Here is a 27,678-nt window from a genome sequence, read left to right as displayed (position 1 = left end):
TATTCTTACTCAGAGTGGCTTAAAGCAGTACATATTTCATGTATTTTTTTAATCTAGAAAACAAACGACTTATATTGCAAGAGTGGGTGGCTCACTGGTCCTATCAGTGGTGTAGGCACAACTGTCAAAGCAACAAGAGATTGTTGCAGTGACTACAAAGCTTTCAGTTGAGTGCTTTATACTCATAGTGTATAGTATGAGAGCAGCCCCTATGTAAAAGTAGCTCTGTTAAAATGCCTTTCAAGATTCTAGAACAGCTGCTGCCCAGTTGGCAGCTGACAGAATCCAGCAAGACACTTAGATATTCCTTTTCACATCAGAGACAGACGGCTTGTAGAATCGACTTTATTTACAGCATGAGTTTTGGGAAAAAGTCACTTTAAAAAGCTATGAAACAATCTTACAGGGATGAAGCAGTGACTGCAAGTTGTACTTACACTTGAGCATTTTGTAAAAAGTGAATTCAGTCATTGATGGCCCATGTGGGCTCCAAATTTTTTTGGAGCAATAGACAAAGTCATTTCTCAACAGTAACTCCTGGTCATCAATCCTAGTCACAGCATGCTGTTAAGTTGCAAGAACTTTGGCCATTTGGTTGACAACAGCTTAAATTTACAAATCAGGCTGTTATTTTATTTTGAACACGCAAAAGGGACAGAACAGCAAGTCAGACTGCCCTCCATCGAGAGGGTAGGAAGTGGAGGAGACTGCAGCAATGCTTCAGCTGTTGCTATATGGTTAAAGGGCCATTTTTAAATACTTAGTAAATTGATAATCCACTGCGGTAAAACAAACCCAAGAGGCTGATCTGGGATACGTTCAAGCTGGAAGTAGTACAGAATAGGTTGACTGTAGCTATTGGCCATAAAGCACCAATGGTGGCAAGGGGAAATTGAGGATCTGCTTTTGACTTTTTAGGGTAGAAGCAATTTTGGAGGTTTCCCCAGCAAATGCGAGGACCCATTATGTCTGAATCTGTCTAGGGGAGGCAGCTAATAGAGTTAAGAAAGCAACAACCCACTTTCAGTGTTTAGGGGGATACTGAGGGTCCCAATTTCAGTGCTATTAGGAGCTTAAGTTATTTCCTTTGATAGAAGAAATACAGGCTGTACAGTGGTCATTTTTTCCACTAGTTATTGCCACCACGTTACATGACAAGGGATGCAGTGGAGAAACTGCAGAGAAGACCAAAGAGGCAAAACAACTTCACCCTGTTCACTCACACTTGACATATGCACCTTTAATCTTAAAGAAGTCCCACATGTACAGTGAAAAGATTCAAACCATAGGCACACCAACTAAAGCTTAAGTTTACCAGCTACTCTTATGTACAGCTGTATAGGTTCAAAAAGCTATCTGGTGGATATATACAAAAAGTCATTTATACATTGGTCTGTACACAAGGGTCTATACATTTAATTCCCTGTGAGGAACCCTTAGCTGCTACCTCTACCCCAAGAGGATACCAGCACTTCATTCACATATCATACAAAAAAGCCAAACACAAAAAGTAGATGCTTCCAGAATTAAACTGGCACTGTCTTGCATCAGAGTTTCTTCTGGGTTCACTGTTCAGTCTATAATAGATCCTTTAGTCTCAATATAGACATGGAAACTGGGACAAATGCCATGTGCTTTCAGTCACTCAAAAAAAGAAAAAAAGAAAAAGAATTTTGCACAAAGTGCTAAAACCAAAAGGGCCCCAAAAACAAATACCAGTGAAGCACAAGAGGACAGACTCCCAAGGACATCTGTGTCCAGTCGAAAGCAGCACAGGTACCTGCTCTCCCATGTGGCTATTCATTGCCGATACTCCAGTTCATCTACACTGATTACTTTGGATGGCATAGAAGGAAGAGGCTGCTGCAAGACATCTGAGCCAAACCATTTTGCAAGGCCAACAGGGGATCCACTTCGCTGGCTAGCACGATGGTCAAGCTGTGAGTGCATGTGAGAGAGTCCAGTCCGAGATGGCATATTCTGAGGAGTTGTTTGCACACCTATAGCAGATCCCTGTGTACTTGAGCCTAGGGGGAAAAAGAGAGAGCATGTAACTCTTGACTGAGAATCAATACCAATGAGAATCAAAAAAAGGCTTGTGGTGGAACATCTGTTTTGACTCCTGGCCAGAAGTTCTTTGCCATTTATATATATAAACCACTAAGGCCTCCTGAGTTGGGCAGCCTGATCAAGGCTCACAATGCAGCATCAGAAGCAAAGTACACATGAACACATGAAGCTGCCTTAAACTGAATCAGACCCTTGGTCCATCAAAGTCAGTATTGTCTACTCAGACTTGCAGCGGCTCTCCAGGGTCTCAAGCAGAGGTCTTTCACATCACCTACGTGCCTAGTCCCTTTAACTGGAGATGCCAGGGATTGAACCTGGGACCTTCTGAATTCCAAGCAGATTCTCTACCACTGAGCCACAGCAAACCAAGCTATAGGGTAGGTATAGATTATCCAGTACTGGTTTTCTGACACCCACTTCTGTTTGGGGCAGAACTACTTCATACATATACATTGGCAGCAATGCTACAGAGCCCTGAGTTTCTACACCTCTGAATCAGCAACACGAAGTTCTAGCTTTCTAGGCTGCTGATTACAGAGCTTTCACATTAAGCAACTGAAACCAAGTTCTCCTTTTCCACATATTTACAGTCTCATGAACAACTGTCTGGAATCTGTTAGCGCAGGAATGGGCTTGCTTTAATTTCATAGGAGGGAAGGGGACAGACCAAGTAAACTTCACAATGCGAACACTCGTGCTCAGGATGACTTAGTTCAACCTGATCACTTCATGTATCAAACCAAAGGCTAATCCAGCACTCTGCAAGAATCTTAGCAACCAGCAGACTACATAAGGTGGCCACCAGAAAACTGCATTCTACTTTTTCCCCCATGCACCCTAAGCAGCTTGCTAAGTCTACCTTTTGAGAATGTCATGTACATTTTCAAATGACCTAGTTCTTGTAATCTAGCACTACCTGATCTTTGTAGCTGCTGTTGCATCATCGCCAGCTGCAGAGGTGTCCCAGAGCGCGGGTTCAAAAGAGGATGGCCAGCTGTCGGCAGTGGATAGCAAGCCTGACCAAGGATAGGGGCTGATACCCCTTGTAAGTGAGTCAAGTCTACTCCAGGAGGGATCACACCTGAAAAAAATCAAGAACGGGAGAAGCTGCAATTGATTTTGTGCATTTCTAACCTACCTGTTACAAAGACTCAAGACAGAGACATCATTTTAAACAACGGTTTGTGGTTTAATCCTCCCAGGTAAAAATTCCCAGTTTTAGATTTAGCCACAACATCTGCATTAATGTTATCCATCAGGACATATGCCACTGCATTCTCTGTTAGGTTCTTCAGGCATTACTTCTATGGAATGTAGTATGTGAAACCAAACATCTGTACCTTTTCATTAGGTGAAGCTGCTGAAAAACATTCTAACTGCACACCTACAACTGCACAGTCTAACTGAAACACCAGCTTTCATAATGCTAATGGTGGCCACCCTGGTGAGAAAAGAGGTTACTTAAGTGGTATTCTTTCAAACCCTGCGACGATAAAAGATCCTTTATTATTGATCAATGACCTGATCATTTTATTTCCCATTATATGAGTAAAGTATACCTGCTTGCAGAAGAGGCGGAAGATGCTGTGGATGAACACCTTGCGCCAGCATCCTCTGGACTAGTCCTGGGGGCAGCTGGTGAGCAGGCCGTACCATTGGTACATGAGGAACCAGGGGGACCTGTTGGACAGGACGGAGAAAAGGAGCTCCAGGCACTGGTGAAGCGATGGTAGGAGTCTTTCTTCCGGTGGATTTCAGCCTGTAGTCTTGTTCTTTGGTGCAACGATTTGTCTGAGAAAGTGGTGTTGAGCATGCTGAGCGCTGCAGCGACACTAGCTTGGTGCCAATGGAGGGAGCATTCTCTTGATCTACGTGGTCTACAGACCTAGATGGCAGTAGGCTCTCTGTGAAGAGAACACAACTTTTGAATGCAATAAAGGTAACAGAATCAAGAACCAAAACTCACCCCATTGCTGTCAAAGCAGCCTAGTCTTTGTACTCTTAACAGTTTCCCCATTTGGCCTCTGTGATACTTGATATATATAAAGCTTCTGTCATTATCTTGCTTCCCAGCTGAAAAACTTTGTATAAGCCTTAAAGAAAACATTCTACTCTCCTCAAGATGGGGTGGGTGGGTATTTTTAAGGTCACAATTCTACATGTGGTGGCAAGGATTTCCAAGTGTAGCATGGTATCACTTTGGCTTGCTTTTAGATCCCTGTCTCAACCACACATTTGTCTCTCATTTTCCCACATGACCCATAGTACCTTCATTTGCCCTAGGACCATCCTCTTTCTCACTGGATTTCAGCTTTGCAGGATTGGGTTCATCTTTGCTTTTGTCTTTGCTTTCGTACATCTTGCGTATTACTGAGGTAGGAGTAAAGGAAGGAGACAGCTGCAAAGAGCCAAACACCAGAAATGAGTATCCAATTATCATCGATCAGTCTCTATCAGCAAAAACGCTACAGCCCACCACCCCCTCCCACAGGCAGTGCCCAAGACCAGGGAATCAACAGAAGGACATAACCCAAGGAGAGTCACATGGGGAAGCTGCAAAGGTTATTGAAATGTCAAGTTCAGGAAGCAAAACATTAACTCAAGTCAACCTGGGCCAAACAGCTTTTTTCATTTTGTACATCTCAAGAACAGACTTAGTACATTAAGTTCTTTCTCAGGTAATTTAACCAACAACCTTACATAACTTGGAATTTTAAAAGTTGCAAATCCTTTATTAGGGCATAGTGGCACTAACCATGCTGGTGATGGAAGCAGCATGTGCTGGAGGAGGAGATGTAGTCCCTCTGTGGCCAAGAGGAGCAGGAGATTTAGTCATCCGTTGCTGCCTACAAAAGAGACATGCTATTGACACCCTTTCCTTTACAGATCTGTTGTCAACAAAGCCACAGAATCATTGGCCCTACCTTTCTCATCTAAATCTGGGATGTTATATAGTAGTAACTCAATTTTCCCAGGCAAGACATCAAGCCTTCCTCCCTGACATATTGTGAACATACTATCTGGAAGTGTTCACTCTAGGCACAAGGATAGCTAGGCTGATCAGTGGGAAAGAGGAAGACAAGCCACTAATTTATCAAGCCCTTCCAGCCTCTCCACTATTGGAATGGTTCCACCATAAGCTGTAGTGACTAGTGTGATATCTATACGGAGTTGAACACAGTGACTTTCACAGATGCAAGGCAAAAGGCAAGCTAATTGTATATTCCAATGTACATGGTATAATTACTATGATTACTGAATTTAACCACATGAACTCAAATTCTTACATTTTCTAGAACTACAGTTTTCGCAATCAGCACAGTTTCTTATTCCTAGGAAATATGAGATCTGAATGTCAACATGTGGTTCTTATGGACCACCTGTAAAAAGGGATAGGACAATACGGAAGCAGCACTGAACTAGTCTGGCACTGGTTTAAGATGGAAGATTTGACATTTAGGCTTACCTGTTCCTGAAGCCATCTCTGTTTTTGTCCATTTGTAGTTTACCAAAGCCTGGCTGGTAGAAGTTTGACATTTGCATGGCTAAGTCGTGTGGTAGAGAGTGTCCTTCTAATGCAGCTTGCTGTAACTCAAGTTGATTCATCTGAAGTTAAGGAAGTAGCATGGAATAATTAACAAGCAGAGCCTTCAGATAATCAAGTACTACTAAAACTGGTTGATATTGCTTGTTGCAGGATGCCAATACTTAAAAGTTTAACATTAACATGACCCTCAAGTTCATATTACAAGGTAGTATTTTCATATTAATACAGCAGACTTCTCACTATAACCATGAGTGGAAAGTCTACTGTATTAATATGAAAATACAGTTCTAATATGAAAGTACAATTCTAGAATGGCAAATTATTCAGTCAAGCAGACAATTCAACTGCTTAAATTTAAGCATTCCCTTGTGCTTCTCTATTCTGCATAAGCTTAAATCAGCGTTGAGATGTGTTTTAATCTAGTACAATTTTATCCAGTCCTTCCTCCAAAGAGCTCAGGGGAGTGTACACTGTTGTGTCTTTTCCTTAGCAAAGCTATCTTGTATGGCAGGTTAGACCAAAGGAAAGAATGGATGGCTCAGGGCCATCCATCAAGGTTCATAGCAGAGGGAAGATTTGAACCCACGCCTTCCAAATCCTACTGTAGGATTCCAAACACACTAGCTTAAGATTTATAGTCTTTCTAAGAGGCAGGTAGCATTAAAAACAAATGTTCACTTTGCTACCCACTTGCAGCTCATGCTGTAAAATGTAAGAAAGGATTTAACTAGGACGTCTGATGAATGTTTGGGCACTATGCTTTGGAGCATGACTGTTAGCTACTCACTCCAGCCAACACCTCTCTCCATGTTCTTGACTGACCTAGAGGCAATTTAAGACAGCCACTGGGTATCCTGAATGACACAGGCAGTATGCTCCAGTAAGATGGTTTGCTGGCATCTCTGGAAGCTGAATGGTATGCTACTTGTGAAGGGGGTGCATAGAGATTACAGAAAAGGCCATGGTAGAGGCAAAGTACTCCCTGTTGGTGTCTGCTACTGTATTATGCTCTTGGAGATTACAGTCAAGAGCAGAAGGAAAGTTAGATAAGAGAAGATTACAGAAGGTCTGAAGAGAAAACAAGGTGCAGCTAGTTGCTGAGCAGTCAAGAATAAGCTGGGAGTTTCCTTCTTCGACCAGCTAGGATGTAAGGCTCAGCAAATGTCTAGTTTACAGGAGGGGCAGCCTAGGGATTCACCAATAGAAGCCACAAACCAAGCAAACTAGACATTAACAGAACCAAAGTCAGTAATCTTGGGAGAATCCCTAGACCTAATCCTAGCATCCCAAAGGCCAGGCATCATATTTGTGAGAAGGGAATGTTATAGCTGAGGGTGCCATTACAGAACAGGCTCTCTCTGGGAAGTACCCATCTTTGCTCTGAACGAAGGTTACACAGAACAGGGCTCTGAAAAATCAGACTGGCTAGTAGGTCTCCAACAAACCCAGGCTTCCAAATCTTTTGGGCCAACCAGCAAACACAAGATCATCTAATTCCCTACCTCAAGCCTCAATGTTCTGGCTGTAGCTGAAGGCCAAAGGCCAAAGGAAAGCCCAAGCCCATGTAAGCCCAAGGCCAAAGGAAGCCCAAGGCCATGTAACTGAGCTAGACCTGTTGGTCTAGCTCAGTTACATGTGTAGTTCATAGGAAGTTCTGCCTTCGCAGATACTCCTCACCACAAATGCCATCCTGAACTCTTGTGCAGCAGAAACTGCTTTAGCAAGCAGGAGTAGGATGACAGAAGTCCATATCCAACCCTTCAATATATGTTTTATGCTAGCTAAACCAAAGTTTCAAATCTCTTCAGTGTGTAGAAGGCAGACAGACTCAACGAGGCAGTCTTTTATAGTTTCTCTAATACAGGGACTTTTCACATTGGGCACTACAGCGCTCAATCTTATACAGCTATTTTTATTACCTTACCTGTCCATTAGACCCGGGTAGTAATATAAATCATGCTAAGTCACTAGAATATTGAGTATGTTCCTGGTGCTTGCCACTGGGGTACACACAGTGCATCCTAACCTTTGACCAAAATCTCACTGTGGGTGGGAGAAGTGCTTAACACTTCTTCCACCCTGACGTTAGATTGTGTAGCCCCAGCAGGTGAGGGGCTAACTTGTGACGATATAACATTAATGCCATCTAACTGAAAACACCATTTTTACAACACGTAATATTCGTGGTGTGATGTCACCCCATGGGTCAGTAATGACCCGGTGCTTGCACAGGGGACTCCTCTAGACCTTTAATACTCAATGCATTTTGTAATATACATTAGTTGACCCGCATTCTAATTCTCTTCTGACCCACATCTCCAGATATGACCCTGAAAGGTACAAGAAAAGTTCAAACTGTCACCTGTGCAGCAGCTGGGCTCACTGACTTCCTCATCCCCTGAAATGGATCACCAAGCAACTGCTGAGAACCTGGTCCAAAGCCTACAAAGACAATAAGCAGTTGACAATAAGCCTCTACAGTGCTTTAGGCCCCAAATACAGGTTTTTCTTGGCCAGATCTCTAGGACTGCATGCTAGTACAAACGCTGAACAAATGTAGTAGATCAGGACTACAGGCTGTCTGAGACAGAGGAGAACTGACTGATGAGTTAGGCCGGCATGACAGCTTTGACTAAAGTATTATTCAAAGCCCTAGTCTGGTTTGTGTTGGTTGGAAGCTCTCAGCTGCAGTAGATATCTAGGATGAGAGTAAGAGTGAATGTCACAAGTATTAGGTGTGTCAGAGGTAATCTAGAAGCAGGTCTTTACCTATTGGGGTGGGGATTGGATGTCTCAAATAGTCAGCAGATGCAGCTCGAGTGGAAAACATCTGTGAAATTGGAGGAGATGGTGCTCTTTGGCCAAGGAGTGTTACAGGTTCCAAGCCACTCATCAAGCCACTGAGGACATTGGTGGAAGTAGATCTTCCAGCAGGTGGCCCAAGGATCTCCTTTGAAGGAAAAAAATCAGCAATTTATCCACAGATTTTCCATGCAAGTATTGCCTGAAGACTGACCAAGCTTTTCCCAAAAGCATACATCAGAATCAAATGAAGTCTTAATAATTTAGTCCTAGATCAGTCAGTCAGTCAATTGGAACAGTCCATGACCAGTAAAATATCCAACACATACACAGAATAAAAGGTATTAATTTTTAAATAATCCTAGATCAGGCATTCTAGACAGCCTGTTGCAATAAGAACTGCCTCCAGATAAATGGGAAGGAAAATTGTGTAAGCCATCTTCTTTCCAAAACAGATTGGTGTACTTTTAAAGGCGGGCAGGACACTAGCTTTTGGATTTGCAAGGCAGCAACACAACTTGCTTGTCCAGTCAAGCTCCGCTTGTCTAAGCTTTAAAGTCTGTAAACCCCCATAAGTATTTGCCATAATGTTTTTGCACAGCAAACTTTTTAACATTAAATTTGTAGTCACCCAAATCCAGGTAACACACTGATGCACAGAATGCAGAACAGATTTTAAAATTAACATTTTATCAAAGGGTGCACTAGGACTCTAATACTTTAGCCCACCTTTGACTACAAAAATGGGCCCCCAAGATGGCTCATGACAAGTAAAAGATGCCTCACTCTACCTGCAAAATATTCTTTGTGGCTGGCCGGCCTGGCATCTCAGGAGATGATATCAAGTGGCTTTCAAGGGTTTGCTGGAAAGAAGGTTACATTTTTACATGGTTTTATAAGCATTAACCTATGGAAATAACATCTATATGGTACTCACCCTGCTAAGCCCTCTACCACATGCAGAAGTGAAAGCCAGTAGGTCAATTTCAATGTTTAGACAAGTGTCAACTGAGCAAGTGGAGTGATGTGCCAGGCTCCCAAAGAGGCCAGAGTAGGCAGGTTTAATGGTAACATGTGGCCTCACTGAACTTGTTTACCATACTAGAAGTGTACAATTGAGCCTTTAATGCGATATTCAGCAAAGAACTGTCTAAAAGGCAGCAGTATTTTTGATGGGGAACAGAGAAATTGTTTTTATGTTCCCCAGCTAATCCATTCTCTGGTATATGAAATCCTACATCAGCACATAACCCAAGTGAAACACACAGTTAATCATAGGAAGTATAAGTACACAGTGAAGTGGCTTGCATAGTTCTCTTCAGTTCAGTTATCTTAGAAATCATCTCAGGATACTATAGTGGTCAAACCCTTTGGATCAGGTATACCACTTAGCAATTCACTCTGAGGTACCAGATCAGTTTAGAAACGTGACTGCAGACTCCACTTCTAGCTCGAAAACAGTTGTGTTGTTGCAGCTAACCTACATAGAAAACTGACAGCCAGAGACAAGCTGCTGCTACTACAAAGGCTTAAGGCTACTCAGCAAGAACAGGCAGCAGTATGGTATTTGTATGGGAGGTGCAGGTTAACATTCAGCAGCATCATACTGTACAGAATGCTGCCAGCTCTTTCCTATGTTCAAGTGTTATGAGCAAGCATGCTGTAGCTTCTAGAAATGCCAGCCACAAATGCAACCGGGAAATCCAGTACTGTTGCCAGCCTGGACTGGTACTGGGCAGCTTTAATGTTCTATACCTCTAGCAATGGATTTTAGAGAAATGCTATGGAAGCTCCGATCCCGTATGCATTACGTAGCATTGCTCTAGCTCTCATCTTCCTGCCTGCACAGTTCAGGATAGAGACACAAAGTTCTATACTAGCAAGCAATTGGGTCTATAGCAGTAGGCCTCACTCTGAAGCTCATGGAGAGCCACATTTACAATCATCAATACCCCCACCGCCAAAGCCACATATACTGCCATCCCTGTTATGAGATCTACACCTCACTGGCTCCTCTGGCAGCAGCTGTTTCAATTTATTTACTTAATTCGATTTATATCCTGCCCTTTCCTGGCAGCCACCTGCCAACCATGAGGCCCTCCAGGCAAATGGCCTTGCCAACTTTCCTGAAACATGGGGCAGGTGTCGTATTGGGGAACATAGACAATTTGTCAAGAACCATAGGCAATTTGTCAATGAGTCACCTTTGGCTCCCAAGCCACTGAGTTACCATTGGTCTACAGCTTACAACCAGAATATAGAACAGCACAGGAATACTTCATATTTGCAGAATAGTTCCAGGAGCAATTCCTGTCACATGACACAGCCAGAAAGACTACAGAGATGACCCAATCAGCTCATTCCAGCAGAATGGTTTTGTATTTTATGTGCTCTAAGAATGACTCCTAGCACCATATCCCCATATTGGGGGACACTGCACTGAAGCTAAAAGTTTGCTTTTGCAGCCAGGGGAAAGTCTCAACAGTACTGGCCTGTCGTCACACTGCCACAATATATCATGTCAAAGGAACACCTGTGTTTAATCTATTTGTATACAACCCAAGTAAGCTGTTCCAGTTTACCCCCTAAACTTGACTTATATGAAATTCAGTACTACCAGATATTCTTTACTTACATTGACTTTAGGTTGTGAAGGGAGCGTTCCACTTGCCTTCATAGTACTGACTAACTTGTTGAAGGCAGACATATCACCATCCTTTTTAAGCTGCTGGGAGTCTGTCATGTTTAGTGCCTCTTCCATCTGGTCTGCCATTAAGGGGGTGGCAGTTTTCCCCTCCTGACCCACTTTCAGGCCTTTCAGCCCAGCTTCTACTTCTTCTACTGAAAGTACAACCCCTGAATGTGCTGAGGAAGGGTAGGGGGAAGAGTTAAAAACATAACTCTGTTTAGAGCAAGATTCAGTGACAAAAAAAAAGATATGAAGTTAGCATCAGCTTTGATCTAGGCCACTGTTTGGACTGGTATTCTAAGGTCATGCAGAATATAAGCATATCAACATTCAATTAGTGGTATAATCAGAGGTTATTGTTCTTGGACCTTTTCCATAAAGACTCAAACAAGAAATGAAATGGCTGTTCAAAGATACAGGTGATTCAGGTCATTGCATTAGTGAGACTCTTAAATATGCAAAAGTTACAAGCTAGCAAATAAGTGTGTGTTCCCTTGAAAAAATGTATAGGACAACACAATGCTACAGTACAATCATTTACACTAAAAGCATGAGGCACAGTCCAGTGGGAAGCTCTCCTATGCAAACCCCATTTAAATGAATGGGAACTGCACCACAGCACTTCCTAATGGATTGTGCTCTAAGGCAGTAAAAGACAACATGCAATCTGTAAACTAAGCAAGGCACCAAGCTAGACTCTCAACCATTCTTCCACTCAAAAGCTCAAATTAGTGGTAGTGTAACTGCAACAAAAAGCTCTTGATGGTCCTCATGATTTTAAGCTTTTCAGATAGAGAAATTAAATACTGGCTCTTGTTAATGCCAGATGGTTGAAGTGGCCTACAAAAGAGCATCTCTTTGCTTGTGTGCAGATGAGCCATATTTGGCATTTAGAAGCAGGTATTCTGCTTACAAAATAGTGCATCACTATATCATTTATTGATCCTTCTATAGTGGATTCTGATCCACAAGGATTATTCTGGGGAGCTGAAGAAGGATCAACCATATAAACTTGTAAACAAACCATTCATTTTGTAATTACGAACTTGTACGCTCTCTTTGAGCTTCGGCAAGGTTTGGAATCTCATCATCTCAACAGCAGCTACTTGCTTTTCCTCAAAAGCAGCTACCCAAATGACCAGTTTAACAGTAGTTTATTGTACACACTGTCTTGAATTTACCAGTTGTAGCATTTGTGTTTTTTCTCCAGGAGCTTTATAGAACATAAGTCTCCTACTGCTACCATCAAGTCGAGACAATCAAGGCAGAGAACACACTGCTGCTTGGGAGTGGCTGTCAAAATTCCCAAAACTAGTCATGCAAGACCACAAAAAGCATCACTAAACAGCTCATGCTGTGTTCCAATGCCCAGCCATCCATGCAAGACACTTCCAGCCAGTGATCAGAGGGTGGGCCACAGAAGCATCATGGAGAAGGCAGCAGTCTTTGGTTTCCATTAGGAATCGCAGGCCGAAGGAGCACACACATACACTTGGCCGTTAAGATGCTTCACCATTTGCACAAACAGAGGCATATGCTCAATTCACATGCCTGTTTTTCAACACATTTGGCAAAGTGGCAGCAGAAAGCCATGAGATTTAAGTTGAGACTAAGAGTTTGCATTAGGTTTGGGAAGGAGCTCTACCAAGGATCACCCTCTTCCCACCATGCAAGCTAGTCCAGCATCCCTGGATAGATCATGGAAATTTCGCTCTTCCTGCTGATTAAGACATACGGAAGAGTTCTCACGCTCATTAGTTTTGTTTGTACTCTTGTACCCGCTGCTTACTTCCAGAGATTTTGAAATTTAAGCCCATGCAGAGCCTCTTGAACATGCATAAACCACATGCATGCAATTTCAAATCATCCATGCAAGTCTTCTGCTAACATGCAAATTAAAAACGTGGGCCCCAATCACCAATAGAAATTCCAGCAGGAGCATTCATGGTTAAAACGTTCCTTTTCTATCTTTTTTTTCTTCATGAGTATGGCTGCCATTTCACGTCTTAGCCAATAATTAATTCAGTTTTAAAGGTGATACCCAAAATAAAAGCCACAGACTCCAGTGTTGCTGAAAGTGTTGCTTAAGTTACTGAGGCAACAGGTGCTTTGGTGCAAACTTGGAAGTGTAAATAGCAAGAGCTGCTCAAGTCTCAAGCTTAGCAGTGCTTGACTTTTTTCACCCTCTTCCAATAGGGAAACAGATTTCAGATGCCAGGAATGGTTGATACTGGAGCTTCATTTACACCACAAGCTTCATTTAATCCTGCTGTCATCCTATGGATAAGGGTCAGATAATATCAAGGCAATGAAGATATCCATGAGAATCCCAGTAGTATTTAGTACTTCCTGGTTGAGAACCAAAACTTGGCAGTTGAACATATTTTTGCCTAAGGCATCATAGGATCACAACAGCAGAAGGGAAGACTTACTGCTCTCTCTAAGCTTCTCCTTGTTGGCTGAGAGACTTGAGAGGAGGGGTTTTAAGTCCACTTTGGCTTTCTGTAGCATTTCTAAGATGTCCACTTTGTTTTCTGAATGGTCTTCCAAAGGAATGGGAGCAAAGTAGTTTCCAGAGTTCTGACCAGGGGATAGAATGCCTTGCTCTAGACCTGAAACAGCAAAAACCAGGAGGACTGCCTTGTAAGATTTTTTGCTAAGCAACCTGAAACACAATGAGGTTTCTCCTCTTCGTCGTAAAGATGTTTGACACTGTTGTCCAAGCTTTGCTTCAGAAGCAGAAGCATTAGAATTTACACAGTAAACAATAATTGTGGAAGAGTTCACAATCCTAAATCTTTTTAGCAGAAAGAAAATAGTGCACGAAAAGACTAGATTACCTGCCAGTCTTTCCAGCTCTTCATGAGGTGTAGATCTAAGGCTACTTGAGCGACTTCCAGAGCGACTAGGGTTAGAAAACCAGCGACTGAACCTGCTGGCTGAGACTGAGCCTTCTCCCAGCACATCTTCTATCATCTGCATTATAATGGGGAAATGAACAACATTTTGGACAAACCTGGTCCCAAAACGGGCCAAAATCTGCAAAATCTCAGTAGATTTGTTGGTCCAGAATTCACAACATTTAGATTAGTTTCCTTCCCAAAACTGCATTGCCTAAGCAGCCATGCAAAACGGTCTACATTCATATAGTCTGTTTTGAACTGTTAGAAATGTGTGCGGGGGGTTTGTCCTGAATGTTTACTCCAGAATCAATCAGCAATAGCTGTATTGCACTGTAGTGAATAAATACACTATTATTATCTGGAACTCATCCAGTGGCTCAATTTAGGTAACTAATTAGCACTGGACAACTATTACTAAACTAGGGAATACAGCTATTTGTGTCATAAAACTCAGATTCCAGTAATATGCAGATGAAGTATGTCTTTAAAGACAAATGCACAATGCAACTGTTGTAAGACATGCTTGAAAGACTGTTTTGGCTCACCGGGTTTTTTTGTTTTTTTTGCAGAGTCAAGTGTACCATGCACTGAAAACAAGACCCAAACAGCAGGTACAGTAGGGCAGGAAGTCTTGAGGCAGAAATTTTGCCTGTGGAACTTTCAAGCTTATGTTCTTCCAGTTAAACTGTTCAAGTGCCATTATTAAGCTAATTCAGAAGATGGCTGTAGAATGTAGATAAACAAATCTGCCCAATGGGGCCATGTACAGAAAGGGGAGGGGGGTTTCTACCAACCCTTAAGTTGGCTGGAAAATCCCCAAGCCCCTCTTCCATAACAGAATGCAAGCCAATCTCATAAAAATTCAAACTCATAGTTGGCACTGTGTAGCTGACCAAGGCAATAAAGCCAGGACTCGGGCAACTTTGGTGTGACTGCATCTTAAATAAAGCAGCAGCAAGGAGAGAGAGACAGCAGAAAATAACCGGTAGGGAGAGAGAGCTGAAAGAGCAAGGGCAGTGTGGGAGTGGGTTTGCCTGCTCTGCAAGTTTTGCAGGTCACCAGCTTGTCTGAACTATTCTGGACCTATATCTAAAGACAATGCAGTCAACTGGGGTTGGATCTAGCAGTCTATCACTGATCACAGGCCTTCTTCACATTCCCTTCCCCACAAAACTGTGTGGACCAATATCCATGTGGGTTTAGGGCAGTACTAAAGGAAGGAGACATAATTGCCCCCTCTTCTGCAAGCACAATTTCTCATGCAAGAGTCAAGGCAGCAACTTTGCCCTTCCTGCTCTTCACGGCAGCCCTCCGACTCACGTGTCTTATTAGATCAAATGGGCAGAGTTAATTTTCTCAGACACAATCAGAAGGGACTGCTGAAGAGTGGAGAAGGGAATGTGGGAAAGACCCAGAAATGCTAGCATTTTCTGCTGATTGATTGCTAGACCCATCCCTTTGTCTTTACAAAGAGTCGCCTCCTTTGTGAAAAAGCTGCCTATTCACAGTTCTACGGCAAACACTATTCAGTTATTTCTGCCCCCCATGAAGTGAGAGATTGTATCTTCAGGAATAAGTGTCTCATTTCCACTATGCCACCACCTGAATGGTAGCTCAAGAGAACTTGGTTGACAGTACCCAAAACATTTGCTTTTCCCTCAAATACAAGCAAAGTCTTTTACTGCATTTAATCCATTTTACTCCTCAATTATCTTGATAAGGCAGGTAAATAAAAGGTAGTAAAGGCTCAGAGGTCATAAAGGCAACTGATGACAGTTTTCCCTCAGTGGGTACAACTTTACATTCGCACAGTAGAGTTGTATGACAGAGCAGCCTTTCCACAGTTTTCATTTGTTTAGGGTTGGTATTCAGGATGTTTGTGCCTTGGGACTGTGAAACTCTCTGGGGCATACTGGCAGATAACCAAAATGCCTTTGCATATAAAGTCTGAGTTGCATTATCAATTCATGTGTGACAAAAAGTGAAATAGTCCCAAGTTCTTGAAGGTATTTGAAATCCTTATAACTTTGCCTTTTGAAGCAAAAACTAAGAATTAAAATTAGTATTAGGATAGGCATAACTGCTATTAACAGGGATCAGATGCCACAGTAGAAGCGAAAGCAGTACAAGATTGCTCATTGCAGGAAAGCGTAGCTGTAGAAGCCTCACAGCACAAGAAAAGACAAAAGGAATTCATTGGCCGTAAGGCTACTGATCTGTATCTACAAAGTTGTCAGTACTGGCTATTACTCTATGTCTAAACCATGGTTATCGTGAGATACTCAGACTCTACTTAAAAGTTTTAAAGGAGTTTGCATCCAACACAGAAAAGTGCAGTTTAGCCAACTCAGCACCTACTTTAACTGGCGCAAGTAGGTTAAATTTTGAATACAAATGAACAGAGTTTTACCCTTCGTATTTTATTCTAAAGCAATCCTACCTCTGCAGAATGTTTACTGTTCCCTTTATTCTTACCTAAGCAGCTGAACAACTATGATGTAGTGCCAAATTACTTGTATACTGAATACAGATGTAAACCATGCCAACTTGAGGCCATGCAAATCACGGACATCCATGGCAGTTAAGTCCAATACCTGCATTTTCTATAGTATCATCTTGATCTTTTTTAGACATGCTATATAGTAACAGAAAAAGCATACTATTTGGCTGCAATAGGCTGCCCCAGGTATTTCAGAAACAGGATTTGACTTTTGAAATTGACCATTTACAAAGATAACTACATTGAATACAGAACAATCTCAGCTCAGCTGATATTTCTTCAGCTACATGCTTGAAAAGCATCAAGTTTACAACATGTGGTTCAGTGTCATGTGCAACCTTCACAAGAAGAGCGTGAAGCAGTAGTTCTCCCCTACGCACAATAATGGCATGTGAGTGATCCATACAAGTATCAGAACAGACAAGCATGTCCAAGTTTTCTAAGTCATATGGATATGAAACCCTGCTACCAGCCACTGTGCACTAGTATACAATGGCACCCATTTTAGGAGAGACTGTTATAATACTCACCGAAGCTAAGCCTGGAACACTCTTATCCAGGTTGAAGAACTCATTGAAATCAAACTCTCCTGGAGCTGGTTCTGGCAATACCACTTCTCTTGGGACTTCTTGATCTGTTGCCATCTCCTGGCCCAGAACACCCTGCACTACTGCTTCTTCTGCTACTCCACCATTGCATTCTATTGCATGGAAAAACAAAACATTAGCCATGATAGTTTCCAGAAGTAGCCCAAGACACCGTTTCATCTCCTGGGACTCGGTTATGTTTACAAGTATTTAATTCCCAAAAAGCTCCTTCCATAGAACAGTTAATAACATGTATTAGTTTAGTGGTAAATTTTGAAGAGAAGAAGCTCTTGACAATGCCCTACAGCTATAACATTTCAGCCGTGCCCCTAATAAGAAAAAAATAATGAACTTTAATTTTAATTCCTCCTCAAAGATAATTCATTCCGAGTGGTCAACTCAGAATTAGGGTGTACCCAAGTGGACAGCACAGCTGCAAAATCCAAATACCATTCAAATATGTCTGTTTCAGAAAGATATAGCACCAATACTTTGCTTCTAAACAGTATAGTCAAACCACTCTTGCAATTTGATCTACCTTACAGATGCAACCATGAAATGTTGCCTATTGTAAAGTCTAGTGACAAGCTGACATTCAGTGATTGATCTTGCTGGACACATTAGCTCCAGCCCATCCACATTTCAGTGTGAAATACCTTCCTTCAGAGAGGTTGTACGCCGCCTTGCTCGCTTTCTTCCTTTGTGTTCTTCCTCTAGAATTTTATCATCAAAGCCAGTAAGCTCAATGGTTTCTGACTGACTTGTGGGGCCTCCAGAGAACCATTCTGGTTCCTCTTCTGTGTAGGAGTCGTTCCTTCGACGTTCCCCAAAGACACGCTTGTTGTCTCCAAATTCTCTCTAAAGAATAAAAATGGCATAGGAAAGAAAAACACCAGGCTTATGATTCTTTGTAAGCAAGATGTTCATCTTACAGACTGTCAAGTTTTAACATCTAGGGGATGCATTCCTAAAGAGGCAGAACTCCTCACAAAGAGAATGGGAGAAGAATGTATATACACATTACAAATTTCATTTTGACTTTAAATACCTGACAGTGTCAGATGATCAGGTTAGCATTTGACAGTTTCATTAACCGTATTCTATATATTTCCCCAGCCTGGATTGCCCACTAGTCCGATTTCAGAAGCTAAGTAGGGTTGGCCTGGGTTAGTATTTGGATGGGAGACCATCAAGGAAGTCCTGGGATGCTATGCAGAAGCAGGCAATGGCAAACCACCTCTGTTAATAGCTTGCCTTAAAAAAATTATGGGGTCACCATAAGTCTGCTGAGACTTGATAGCACTTCCACCATTCTATACATCTCATATCCTACGCTAATCAGAAGGCTAGTTCAGAATTCCTTCTCCAACTAAATGGCCCTGAACAGTTTATCAACCGAGCAAGATGCTGGGAGCAAGCAACAGGAAGTCACCTACCCTTTGAGACCAACTTCTGTAACTTATTGATGCCTTTTAATTGCAAGTTTATAAATTAAATGCGTCATTTAGGGCATTTTAGTTCATCCCAAGAAGAAACCTGGCTTTTAAAAAGTGTGTGCAAGACAACCTTTTTCCAGTCAATTCAACTGCACTGCCATTTTCATGCAGCATAGGACTCACATCATTTAAAACCCATGAACCACATTAGTTGCTTGCAACATTGTAGGTGCCTGCCTGATAATTTGCTATCTGCCTAAAGTAACAGATATGAAACAGACACCATGCTCCAAGTTAGCTTTCTGCTTAGGTCAAATACTGACCCTGAAACGCTTCTCTTTGTACTCCCTGTCACGATCTCTGTCTCTTGCATCTCTCGAGTCCTTCTCACTACCTCGGTGGTCTTTATCAAAGTTCCGGGCAGAAATTATTCTCCCACTGCCAATCCTGCGGCCACCAATGACACGACCACAGTCATTCTCCTTTTCCAGTGGGCTCCCTGCCCGGCGTGAGCCTACAGCAGCAGTGACGTGGCAGCCCCCTCCAAAGCTTCGCCTCTGTGGACTTAGCACCACATCCAAGTCATCTTCTTTTACCCGCTCCCTAGGATCTAAAGATTTGAAGAGAGTTTTAGCCATTCTGCCTGTTGATAATAGTTTAGTAAGCTCAAGAAAGCAAAACACACTTCTTTCAACTACAGAATGCTGCCACTTATTTTTGATTATTTAACACCAATGCAATGACAAATGGGAGTTAGAGCCACACTGGAGATTTAACTGATACAGCCTTAACTGAGAGGAAGAATGCAATGGGAAAGGAATATGCTTGCTTCAAAGGCAGGATAAGATACTTCAGAATTCACTAGAGCTCCCTGAATCAATTCCTGAATGGCTGCGTAGAAGTGTTATTCTGATTCAGTTTTTTTGTTTTTATTTGCATTCTTTATAATGATGCTTCTTCAAATATGTTGGTAATGCTTATTGGTTTCAAATGAAATGATTTCTGCCTGTGATTTCCATCACCCAGAGTGTGGTATGTGTGGGGTAGGGTTTAACCCCTTATACAACAGAGCCTTTCCTGCTAAATTTCAGACATACGATTCTCATTTTTAAGCCATTAAGATTTTCCCCTTGTAAAGCAGACACATGGAGGCATAGTGATGCTTCCTTTGCCCTTCTCACCATAAGGAATTCTGATATGGCCTATTTAAACAGAAATGCAGAGGCACGTATATTCCCTTCATACACACACAGGGCTAGACTCATTCAGTTCAGCATTCTTCTGTCAGTTGCCATCTAACTTAACCTACTTTTCCGTAGCCATCCAGACAGTGGGCCAACAGAGTTACATGCTTCAAGTAACAGCACAACAAAAAGATATAAAAGAGTGTATGTCACTCTTCACCAATATACTCTAATTCTATAGAAAGATATACCCCCACACTTCTGCTTCACACATGAAGGGCTAGACTAGATCCTGAGACTGGTCTGCTTTTAGACTAGAGATCAAAGATAATCAATGGTCTTGAGAGATCATTGTGTATTTTTATACAGCTGATAGAGATGTCCTCCAATCAGCATGGACTAAACACATAAATTTCTGTCAGAGATAACCCATCAGTCAAGGATGTATCTACTGCCTTACTCTTCCCAAGCAGCCATGGGGAAGTAGAAACTTAAAGACTCAACAGAAAATAGAAACAAAGCAGAATACAGCTACAGACTTTGTGGTGCTATCAGAAAGTGATCCAGGTCTGGTCTAGTTGGTTCAGATCTAAAGAGAAATGTGATTTTGGCTTATTCTTCTGAGGTTATATGGGTAAGATACATTTGGGATGTACTATCCCTGACAACCTTAAGACATTAAAGTTTTCTATTGCATAAGGAGGCAATATTGCCACAACATAAATTCATAGCTTCCAAGCCCCTTTGTGATGCACTCACCTACTATCCTGCGCATAAGGGAAGTCCGATCTGCATCAGAGTCTTTTTTAAGCCCTTCCACTGGTGAAGTCCTTCCAGAATTTGGATACAGTGATGCATGCCACTTTTCAGGGTCCCAGACACCATCACTGCAGAGTTGCAAAAACCATGTTACTGTTTTAGAGCTCTATACATTACCACTTGTAATAGGCAAACATTTATAATCATCTTGTGTAGAGGCCACTTTCTATGACATTTATACTAGTAAGATGCCGAGTTGACAGCCCTGAGCTTAACACACAATTTGTATTCCATATCAAGTTGGTAAGTTGCTCCCACTAGTCAGTCACATTTTCAGTTTAGGGCTATACATGAACACCTTACCATATTATGCCTTAATTTGAAATATATTAGGCTACTTGTGACGGCTCCTCTTTCTCAAAAGAAGAACTACATCTAGAGATGGGCAAGTCCTATCCCCCAGAGGGTCAACTATGAAATCACCTGAATTCCTATTGGAAGTATGCAGTAAATGTAAGTGCAGAAGTTTCCAAATGACACTGAAATAAATGTAATCCATCAGAGATGCACAAGATAACGGACATCTCTGGGCTCTAGCTCATCTAGCTAAGGGAAAAACTCGTTAATCCTAGGGAGAACCAACAAAGGCAAGCCTAAACATCCTACTCCAAAACAAAGTTACTATGAAGATTATAGTATTTTATTATTCCAGAAAGGAATATTCAACTATAGGAAGTGCAAGAGTCTCAATCTGCTTCCAGAAGCGCATTGAAAAAAGGGCAGGATATAAATCTAGCATTAAAATGCACTTGGTCAAGGTCACCCAGAAAGCTTCATGGTAGAGTGAGGATTTGACCTTAATACAACAACCTAATCACTATACAACACTAGCTAAATGTAAGCAATACAAATCAACCTGAAGGTTGGTCTGTGCTTGCCCCACTGCATTTCTTCTATCCCAAGGAAGCCTAGGCAGCAGCAAAGAGGTTCATTCTTCTCACAAATCTTTCAGTGCCCTACTCAAACGGTATACGTATCCAACAGCATAGGCTTTGCGGAGAGCATCACTGTGGCGGTAGCTGCTGATGTATCCTACCAGGTCAGAAAACCTCTAGAAATACAACTCCCAGTAACTGGTGTCAAAGCTTCAATCCCTTGTCTACCTACTTAAAGACATGCCTCTCCTAGGAATTATTTCACGTATGTTCAGAAAGATATTAACCCTAGTTTAATGAGGACCAATGAATTTGCTGGAGCTTGTCCTTTGAGGATATTAGGCTGGAATTCTTATGATAACCGTACCACAGGAATCCTAGACGATGCACTTTAGCTAGCCTTGATGGGGTGAATGCTACATACACCAACATATGAAAGTTCCTCCAACTCATTTTCTAGTTTATAGATTTACTGTGCAAAGTCAAAACAATCTCTGCCACTTTAGAACTGTATCAAATTTGACAAGTTCAACTTTTCATTTCCAGGGACAGAACTACTCTGGGTCCCACTGGAAAATGGGCTTGAGGTAAGAGATATGGAGTGATGGAAGGAATTGAAATCTGTCACCACTATTTCCATACGTTCTGGGAGACAGATGACTCATCCAGAGCACTTTTATTCAAGAGAACCTTATACTGGGACTATCACCACCTCCTTTAATATGGTTTACTCAAGTAATGATCTGGTACAGCCAGATTGCCCCGGCAAAGAAAGGTTAATATCCTTCACTACAGAATAAACTTTACTGTTCAGCCTTCACAGTTTAGCTACTATTCACTTTATTCTTTGTTGTATTTTAGATATAATTATTCCATAGCACTTCAACTGTGAAAAGTCTTATAAAGTATTTATTCTACCCATCAAGCAGCCTGCCCAACAGTAGATACCACACAAGCAATCTGGTTGTGTCTATAAAAAAAACAGTTGACACTAGCCAAGCTTAAGACACATTATCCCCCACTGTAATCCTGAAATATGTGGCAGTTCCAAGTTCTATACATTTTAGAAGCAATTTGCATCTCTGATGGCCACTAGAAGGATGTCAAGCTAGAGACAAAAAGCATTCCAAATATGTTTATGTTTTCTAGACACACCTCACAATGCTGTTTAAATGTACTAGTGCAGACACAGCTATGTTGTCTTACTATCTAGACACATCTCACAATGCTGTTTAAATGTACTGGTACAGACACAGCTATGTTGTCTTACTGAGAGTCAAGATTTAAAAAAAAATTACGAGGAAGTCTTGACACAAACTCTGCCTTCATTCAGTATAACTTCCAAAACGTTTTTAGAAACAATGTTTGCAGTATTACAGACCTGCAGGAATTGTATTTACACATTGTTACTTGTAAAAATACCTGTCATATTTTTCAGAAAGACATGATGGCCTTTGTTTAGAATAGGGACGCTCTTTAATGTCCAAGAGTTCTTCCTAAGAAGAAAGAACAAACAAAACATGCTCAAATTCCAAATTATGACGTCCATCAGAACTTAGTGTAGATCACAACTTACTGTAGATCACATTCCAATTCATACAATGTAAATAGCAAGAGTATCATTTGTTTCTCTACAGTTACCCACTAGGATTATGTCCTCTGCCGGAGCCTAAAGGACTGAGAATATGGCAAGAATATCCTGTTTACAGAAACTTAAAAACATCAGTTTTTTGAAGAGATCCTTGGATATGGTTTAATGCAATTAGTCAGCAATGCTGAACACACATGCTATTGGTAAGTACCATGGTTTTGTTGAGAATTTCAGGAGACCACTCAATGGTCAATTCATTACAGCAGATATAACTCCCTGAAGTCCATTTCTTCCCAGTTTTGTGTTCTGTACTCTAGATTAATACTGTTCACTTCTGCAATAGTTTTCAGTTCTCTCAAGCACTGGGCATATTTGAAATTTCGCTTATAGAAAACCAAGGAATTTATACTTTCTAATTCTATATATATGCCAAACAGAACAATTTTATTTACTAACCATGTTACAAATATGAACTCATATTGTTAAATTATGGAAATAAGTATATATTTACATTCTTCCTGAAATTTCCACATACACAGCTTTTAGATTTCCAGAAATTCTATATCTCTAGCAATAACTAGAAAATATGGGAGTTACAAACAAAACCCTGAAGGCTGAAAAAATGAGTATGACTCCTGAATTTTTGAGCTGACTCCTGGAGTCAAACAAAATGTGTCCAGTCCTGGACTGGCTCAAGGTAGACGTGTGAAGACTGTCAAGTTGAACTGCTTTGGATATGTATTGCTATTAGACTGCAGCACAGTTTGACATCCTATTGCGACATCTTCTGGCATTTTGATAATTACTCTTAGGTGCTCAGGACAAGTGATTTCATAACTTTGATTCTGAAATGTAAAGTTTAATACTTTCTGAAGTGGACATTAGAGGTAAGCATCTCAGTCTACTAGAACAGTAATTCAACTAGCTTAATTTGGTTATGCCATGCCACGTGTGCATGCCTTCCTCAGGATTTTCTTGTCAGAAAGAGCAGTTCAGAAAAACAGTTACAACAAGCACAGGACTGGCAGTAGGAAAACACAGGAAAAGTTGGCCTAGTCTCATCCTTTGCAGAAGTTACTTCTTATCAAGTCTTGTCTACATTGTAGATTAGAATCCTATTTTAGAGGTACACAATTCTAAATTAGATCTTTATTATAAAAATAAAGTTTGCAATATGTATTTAAGGAAACTCTCATTCTATTCATATGAGAAGAATGGTAACAAAACCACTAGTTTTAGGAAATGCCAGAAGTCCAACTGTCGAAACTTTAAGGAACTGCTACCTTTTCTGCATTATAAATAATTCTGAGCTTTCAATTGCAAGATATTTTTGCGCAGATTGTCAACAGGTCTATTAGCAGGCTTTATTCATTAGCATTTCATACACAATCACTTTTTTAAACAAAAGTTATAGCTTCTTACTTTTGTGTACCGATGAGGGAATTTCATTGCACCAGTTCTGCTAATATCAAGCAAAGTATCACCATTCACAGCTTCTGTCAAGGCACCCCGCTTATCCATAATTGCTTGAAGACTTAGAATATGCACCTGACCAAGAACATAAATGAAATGTATCATTAACATCTTACAACTACACAAAGTTTCTCCTCAAGTATTTCTTACCACATATTTCTATACTACAGATTATGAATACAATTCTTGCAGATGGGGGACCATTTAGGGGTGGAAAACCTATAGGCATCTGAACGTATTATTACAGCATCCAATTTTAATACCTTTCAAGCCATAAACAGATCTTTAAACATTGCCAACTTTGCCTGAAATTTCTTCACAAAGCTAAATGGCATATAGCCAGGTCATCTGAAAGATAACCTCATATTCCTACAAATCAATCAGGGTCACAGGCCCCATCACTATACCTCAACTGTTAAATATCCTCCTCTCACTTACAGTGCATTCCTAAAGAGTTACTCCAGTCTAAGCCCATCCATTTCAATGGAGTAACTCTCTTTAGGAATGCAATGTTAGTCACCTGGTGCCAGACCTCATGTAATTTCAGTATCAGGTAAAGGCATTTTTGTAAACCCAAACCTTTTTTGTTAAATTATGAGTTGGATTATGGTTTATTTATTGGTGGCCATAAGTGTATGCAGTTGGCTGGTTAATTTCATTTTAGAAGTTTGAATTATTTCTTGTTTGGTTGTTCTGCTTGCAATACATCTTGCAGCCTTCCTTTTATCTGCTTATGGAGGCTGTTAAGTTCTTAGTTGGGGGTTGCTCTCAAGATAGTAGTTGTTTTCAGTAAGCAAGTTGCCATTAGAGCCTTTGGGCCAATAGCCAGGCTACAAGCATTCAGATGGACAACCAGTTTTTTACACATTCTTGTTAGCCAGCAACCAGGGAACAATGCAGAATCAGTTACAGGAGACCCTCCTCCTGCTCACACTCTTCACCTACTTCAGCACACCCGAGAACAAGAGCATTCACATGGTGTGTGTAATGGGAGAAGGCGTAGCATTTCTACACTTATACACTTGCATGTCTGCAGTGATAAGTAAGCCAATGTAGAATGCCACCCAAATACCAAGGTTGTAGGGGGAACATGGTAGTCAGACAGGTACAGCCTACAGCACAACACCCCCCACTCATGGAAACCAGCACTGTGATTAGCTCAAGTTGCTACACCAGTGGAAATTATGCTTGACAAGATGACCGGCGTCTCCTCTATCTTCCCCTTCCTGTGGGAGACACGCACCCCTTATTGTGCTGGCAAGGCTAAACCTGACCCGTGGCTGGTTTAAAGGCAACTCATGGCAACAGCCCCCCTCCCCGGCCAACACACACAAGGGAACCGGCTCCCCCCTCCCACAAGAGGCTGTTACGGGGCGTCTGAAAGCTTGGGCTGCCCAGGAAACTCCCACCGGTTCCGAGCGTGGCCTGGAAGGTTTCGTTTACTCTCTCAATTCAGTAGTAGAAAAGGGCAAGAGTCCAGTAGCACCTTAAAGACTAACAGAAATATTTTCTGGTAGGGTATGAGCTTTCGTGAGCCACAGCTCACTTCTTCAGATAGCTGAAGAAGTGAGCTGTGGCTCACGAAAGCTCATACCCTGCCAGAAAACATTTTTGTTAGTCTTTAAGGTGCTACTGGGCTCCTGCCCTTTTCTACTACTTGGTTAGCTCATGGTTCTGAAGTTCTGAAGAAGCGAGCTGTGGCTCACGAAAGCTCTACCCTGCCAGAAAATATTTCTGTTCGTCTTTAAGGTGCTCCTGGACTCTTGCCCTTTTCTACTACTGCAGACAGACTTAACCCCCACTGTGAATTATCTCTCAATTATCTCTCACAGCTCATACCCTACCAGAAAATATTCTTGTTAGTCTTTAAGGTGCTACTGGACTCTTCTACTACTGCAGAGAGACTAACACGGCTACCCACTGTGAATTATCTCTCAATTCAGCCACGCGCTCCGGGGGTGGGGGGAGGGGGGAGAGAATGGAGAAGAGGAAGGCAGGTAATGGAAAGGGCAGGCGGCCACTCCGCGAAGTGCCTGACAGGACCCAGGTGGGCGGGCAGGAGCTTTGAACGCTGCCGCCACGCGACACAGACCCCGAGAATTAACAGCGACCCCGCGAGAGGCCAAAGCAAAGGGAGGCGCCACCTCCAGCTCCGGGGCCAGGCAGGTGGGACCGGGGGGGGGACTCCTAGGCCCCACCCCACCTGGCCCCCGCGGCAGACAGCCGGCAGGTGACTCAGCGGATCCCTCACCTGACCCAGGCCGCGTACCACCCACCCCGCGCCCCGGCTGCTGCTGCTGCTGCTTCCGCCCGCCAGGCTCGCTCCTGTACTCACTGTGGAGAAGGCGGGTCCCCGCCGCAGCGCTCGCCGGTCTTCCCGCCCCTTCTCAGCTACGGGGGCCGTCGCTACCCCAGCCCCGCTACCGCCTCTCTATGCTGGGCAGGGCTTGGCCCTCCCCCCCTTGGCGGCTCAATCACGCGCCGCTCCTCATCCCCCTCCCCCGCCGCCTGCCGCTCTCTCTCAGCCGCCGTAACCGGGGCCTTCATTCCCCACCCCTCCCCCCTTTAATAGGCATGGCGCATGCGCCAGGCTGGGCTGGCTCTCCCTCCGCCTCCCGCCCGCGTGCGCGCGCAGCACGGGCTTCTTCCGCGACCCCGAAGGGGTCGTCTGTGGCATGTGCCTGACTCGTAGGAGAGTGCTTGTCCTGAGGACAGAAGCTGGAAATCCCTCCTAACCTCCTTCCGAATAAAAGAACATACTCAGGACAAGTATATTAAATTTATACCGCAATGGGTAGGGAGGGATGTGCGAGGCTCCGAAGGGGTCCTTGAGGCGTTTCATCTAGACAGCCCCATCGGGGGACTCTGCATCCTGTCTCGTTATAGTTGCTTGAAGAGAAAAGCGATGTAGTTTGACGACTCAGGCTTACTCAGAACTTACTCTAAGTTGCTCAGAGTAAGTTACTCAGGCTTACTCTAACTTACTCAGAACTACTCAGGCTTACTCTAAGTCCCACGGATTTGGGAGGTCGCGTTGTGAAGGAAGCGTGTAGGGTTGCGGTTTAATAATCTTATCGTGTACGGGCATGCCTAATAGGATCTTGGAGAGTTTAACCCCAAGATTGTGGACGGATTCATTATGCAGTGAAATCATTAGTACTGATCACTGACATAGTGGGATCTGACGGGAATTACGATCCTG

General features: G+C 42.4%; 1 protein-coding gene across 1 annotated transcript; it reads right to left on the bottom strand.

Moving 5' to 3' along the window:
• Positions 1-1,225: 1,225 nt before the first annotated feature.
• EIF4ENIF1 (eukaryotic translation initiation factor 4E nuclear import factor 1) lies at positions 1,226-26,897 on the bottom strand. The gene is made up of 19 exons (XM_056859680.1): positions 26,812-26,897; positions 24,426-24,551; positions 22,835-22,908; positions 20,478-20,605; positions 18,858-19,144; positions 17,755-17,956; positions 17,042-17,211; positions 13,949-14,084; positions 13,541-13,720; positions 11,055-11,284; positions 9,211-9,282; positions 8,387-8,567; positions 7,980-8,059; positions 5,537-5,676; positions 4,826-4,916; positions 4,339-4,468; positions 3,630-3,974; positions 2,987-3,151; positions 1,226-2,027 (listed from the first exon to the last, which is right to left on the bottom strand). Exons 2-19 carry the CDS (start codon positions 24,522-24,524, stop codon positions 1,801-1,803), a joined length of 2,937 nt encoding a protein of 978 aa, XP_056715658.1. The 5' UTR covers positions 24,525-24,551; positions 26,812-26,897; the 3' UTR covers positions 1,226-1,800.
• Between the last annotated feature and the right edge of the window lie 781 nt (positions 26,898-27,678).

The sequence above is a fragment of the Euleptes europaea genome, chromosome 13, assembly GCF_029931775.1.
Source record: "Euleptes europaea isolate rEulEur1 chromosome 13, rEulEur1.hap1, whole genome shotgun sequence".
Taxonomy (NCBI): Eukaryota; Metazoa; Chordata; class Lepidosauria; order Squamata; family Sphaerodactylidae; genus Euleptes; species Euleptes europaea.
Note: the sequence above shows the minus strand (reverse complement) of the source record. Positions and strands in the feature narration are given on the sequence as shown.

Excerpts from the sequence above, each read along its gene's own strand:
- EIF4ENIF1 (XM_056859680.1), bottom strand. The coding sequence starts at position 24,524 with ATGGATAAGCGGGGTGCCTTGACAGAAGCTGTGAATGGTGATACTTTG. Across the intron at positions 22,909-24,425 it reads TCCCTCATCGGTACACAAAA|GAAGAACTCTTGGACATTAA; the intron begins GTAAGAAGCTAT and ends CTTTCTTCTTAG. Across the intron at positions 5,677-7,979 it reads TGAGCCCAGCTGCTGCACAG|ATGAATCAACTTGAGTTACA; the intron begins GTGACAGTTTGA and ends CCTTAACTTCAG.